At 49.1% G+C, this 3,900-nt stretch overlaps 1 protein-coding gene across 1 annotated transcript in view; it reads left to right on the top strand.

Annotated features, from left to right (window-relative positions):
- The window catches only part of EDA (ectodysplasin A), a 163,792-nt gene that overhangs the window by 158,433 nt on the left and 1,459 nt on the right, over positions 1 to 3,900 (top strand). Inside the window, exon 4 of the mRNA XM_069062475.1 lies at positions 3,337 to 3,516. Coding sequence (XP_068918576.1) covers positions 3,337 to 3,516 — 180 coding nt within the window. The remainder of the gene's footprint in view (positions 1 to 3,336; positions 3,517 to 3,900) is intronic.

Genomic DNA, 3,900 nt, shown 5'->3' with positions numbered 1-3,900 from the left:
ATTCCCTTTTGCCTTCCTGTTCTTCCCCTCCATTGTAACCATTTTCTATATGAGATAGTTTACCCCATTCTGTCTCTCCCCATCTCCTCTCATTATATTCCTCTCTCACCTCTTAATTTCACCTTTTAAGTATCATCCCTTCCTATTAAATTGGTCCTGTGCCCTCTGTCTATGTATACCTGTACACATATTTACACACATTCACATATGTATTCATACGCCCATATACCCTCCTATATAGACATATATGTATATGTGTATATATGTATATATTTATGTATGTATACACACACATTTCTATTCCCTTCAACTGTTTTCAAACTGAGAATAGTTTCATCAGTTACAATTATCATTTTTCCATGTAGGAATGTTAATAGTTCAACTTTGATAAGTTCCTTATGATTTCTTTTCCCTGTTTACCTCCTCATGTTTCTCTTGCTTCTTGTATCCGAATGTCAAATTTTCTATTCAACTCTGGTTTTTTCATCAAGAATGCTTGAAAGTCCTCTATTCTACTAAATGACCATATTTTCACTTGAAACATGATACTCAGTTTTGCTGGGTAGGTGACTCTTGGTTTTAATCCCAGCTCCTTTGACCTCCAGAATATCATATTCCAAGCCCTTTGATCCCTCAGTGTAGAAGCTGCCAGATCCCATGTTATCCTGATTGTGTTTCCATAATATTCAAATTGTTTCTTCCTGGCTGCCTGTAATATTTTCTCCTTGGTCTGGAAATTCTGGAACCTGGCTATAATATTCCTAGGAGTTTTATTTTTGGGATCTTTTTTAGGAGGTGATTGGTGGATTCTTTCAACCTCATTTTGCCCTCTGGTTCTAAAACATCAGGACAGTTTTCCTTGAGAATTTCTTGAAGGATGATTTCTAGGTCCTTTTTTTGATCATGGCTTTCAGGTAGTCCAATAATTTTTAAATGATCTCTGCTGGATCTATTTTCCAGGTCAGTGGTTTTCCCAATGAGATATTTCACATTGCCTTCTATTTTTTCATTTGTTTGGATCTGTTTAATAGTATCTTGATTTCTCCTAAAGTCACTAGCTTCCATTTGCTCCAATCTAATTCTGAAGGAATGATTCTCCTCATTGAGCTTTTGAGATTCTTTTTCCATCTGGCAAATTCAGCTTTTTAAGGCGTTCTTCTCCTCATTGCCTTTTTGAGCCTCTTTTGCCATTTGAGTCAGTCTATTTTTTAAGGTATTATTTTCCTCAGTCAGGCTGTTGACTCATTTCGCAATTTTCTTGCATCGTTCTCTTTTCTCTTCCCAATTTTTCCTCCACTTCTCTTATCTGCTTCTTAAGGTCCTCTATGCCCTGTAACCAGCTCGTATTTTTCTTGGAAGCTTTTGGTGCAGGAGTTCTGACTTCACTGTCTTCCTCCTGTTCCATGCTTTGCTCCTTTTTGTCCCCACAATAGGAGTGTAATGTTGGAATCTTTTGTCTGCTTTGTTTCCTTTGCCTGGTCATGTTGCCCCTCAGTCACTTGACCCCTGGGCTTTTTTCCACAGTAGGACTCTGCCACCAGACAGGGGAGCTTTCGTCCCAAATGCTGGGGTTTTCTCAGCTGCCGGAGGTATTAGATGGGTGCACTCTCTGAGGTCTCCACACGCTCTGGCAAGCTGGACACACACCCCAGGACCTCCACCCTAGACTGCAATCCAGATCCAAGCAGGTTAAAGCAAGAGTGATTACCCCTCAGACTGGTGCTTGGTCCCCCTACACTCTGCAGGCCAGGAGCTGAAGCTGCCACATGGAGCTGGCTGCTGCACAGCTGAGGCTCCTCAGTGGCTTCTCGCCCCAGGGGGCAGAGGCCGACCACACTCCCAACTTATGGATCCCAAAGTCCAGACTGCCCTGATCTCTCACTGTGTCCTTAGCATCTATGTGTTGATAATTCTGGAAATGGACACAGATGCTGGTGATCTGGAGTCGCTCCAGCCAGCAGGCTGGTCAGGCTCACCCTGGGGCTACAGCCTCTGCATGGGGCTGGGCTTGGCTCCCCGAGCACTGTGCCGGCTGATTCCTGCCAGCCTGCTGGGCTGTCCTTAGTGGGAGGTTAGCTTCTCTGTGTCATTTTGTGGGTTCTGTGGCTCCAAAGTTTCTTCAGAGTCACCTTTTACTTGAATTGGAGGTGGTAGGAGCCGGAACCCAGCAGAAGCCCTGTTTTTACTCTGCCATCTTGACTCTGTCCCTGGTCCTCTAGTTCTAAAAAGAGTTAGGCTCTAGAGCTGGCTCCCTGACTCCACAGCTAGAGCTCCAGCCAGAGCTTCAGCCTCCCTGCTGGGGCTCCGGCCTTCCCACTGGAGCACTGGCCTCCCTGCTGAGGCTGTCCTTCCACAGTGGCTGCTTCTCTGGCCATGGCCTTCCTTCAGCAATGCCAGATGCTGCTGACCAAGCCCCTGCCTCCAAGCTCAGGGCCCAGGAACTCCATGCCAGTGGGAGACCTCACCTGTCCACCCAAGGCGAGCCCTTGTGGACAGTGCTCCATCAGCGAACATGGAGAGGAGGGGCCCAGCAGGATGTTCTCACACAGCTCTCTAGTCAATAAGCTTCTAGCTTTGTCTTTGCAGTTTCCCCTCCCCTCCATGCCCCATGACTGCTGCTCTGGCTCTGCCCTCCTCCATAGGCCAGCCTTGTCGATACTGGAGACACTGGGCATGTCATTCATTCAGACAAGCCTTGTGTGGCATGAGCAGAGCCATTAGAAGCCTGGGCTGACAGAAAAGGAGAGTGTAGAGGAGGCTTGAGGGGAAGCTGGCTCCTCCAGGCTCCCTTGGGATTTTCAGGCCCACGAAGGGTAGCTGAGCCTCTGCTGCCACTGTCAAACCTGCCTGAGGACAGCAAAGGGTAGACAGGGGCCAGGGCCTCAAAAGATTGGCCTCCCCCGCCCCAGTGCAGTGGCCTCCCTGTCTGGCTTCTCACTTGCCATGCTCCATCAAGCCCCTTCCTGGTTCTGCCTCAGCCACATTAGCCAAACCTTGTGGGAAAGTTTGCCTCATCACTCATTGCCAAGCCTTCAAAAGGCCTACGGGTACCACCAAGCAAAGGCCCAGGGAGGAGGGTGGCCTCCTCAAAGGCAGCCTCTGCTTAGCCTCCAAGGACTCTGGAAGGAGCCCACAATTCAGGTAGAAGAACCCCTGGCTAGCTTCCCATAGCTCTGCCAATTCACAAAGTTGTTGGATTAAGAGATCTCCCCTTCCATGTCTCACCCTCAGAAGATAAGTCACAGATTCTGGGCCTGGGAGAGTGAGGAAAAGATAACATCCACCCCCAAAGATAGTCCAATGGTCTGATGTGGAATCTTGATTTTGTTTTCTTAGGAAAAAAGACTGGACCTCCTGGGCCAAATGGTCCCCCAGGTCCCCCTGGGCCTCCAGGCCCCCAAGGACCTCCAGGAATCCCAGGAATCCCTGGCATTCCTGGGACAACAGTCATGGGACCCCCTGGCCCTCCTGGTCCCCCTGGGCCTCAAGGCCCCCCTGGGTTACAAGGCCCCTCAGGTGAGTGCCTCTGTCTCCCCACCCTGTGGCCAGAGGACCTTTGTGAGTGAGTGCCTCCAAATATGTGGGGATGCAGGAGGATTTAGCCCAGGTTGGGGTATTTTTGGAGGAGGGGAGAACAACTTCTTGACCCTGTGGGCTAAAATGGCACATCTTCAGTGTGACCTCATGACCAGCTACTAGGACCTTCCCAGTAGACAAATGGACTCCCAGCTTTGAGTCCCAGATGCTGATGTGACTTGTACATAAAGCTGGAAGCGATCTTAGAACCCAGGAGAGGGAATGTCAGAGCTGGAAAGGACCTCAGAACAGGGGATGTCAGGGCTGGGAGTGGCCTGAGAACAGGGGATGTCAGGGCTGGGAGGGGCCTGAGAACAGGGGATG

This window comes from Petaurus breviceps, unplaced genomic scaffold (assembly GCF_028583685.1).
Source record: "Petaurus breviceps papuanus isolate PSGF00001 unplaced genomic scaffold, PetGlider_PUasm1.0 90451, whole genome shotgun sequence".
NCBI lineage: Eukaryota > Metazoa > Chordata > Mammalia > Diprotodontia > Petauridae > Petaurus > Petaurus breviceps.
Note: the sequence above shows the minus strand (reverse complement) of the source record. Positions and strands in the feature narration are given on the sequence as shown.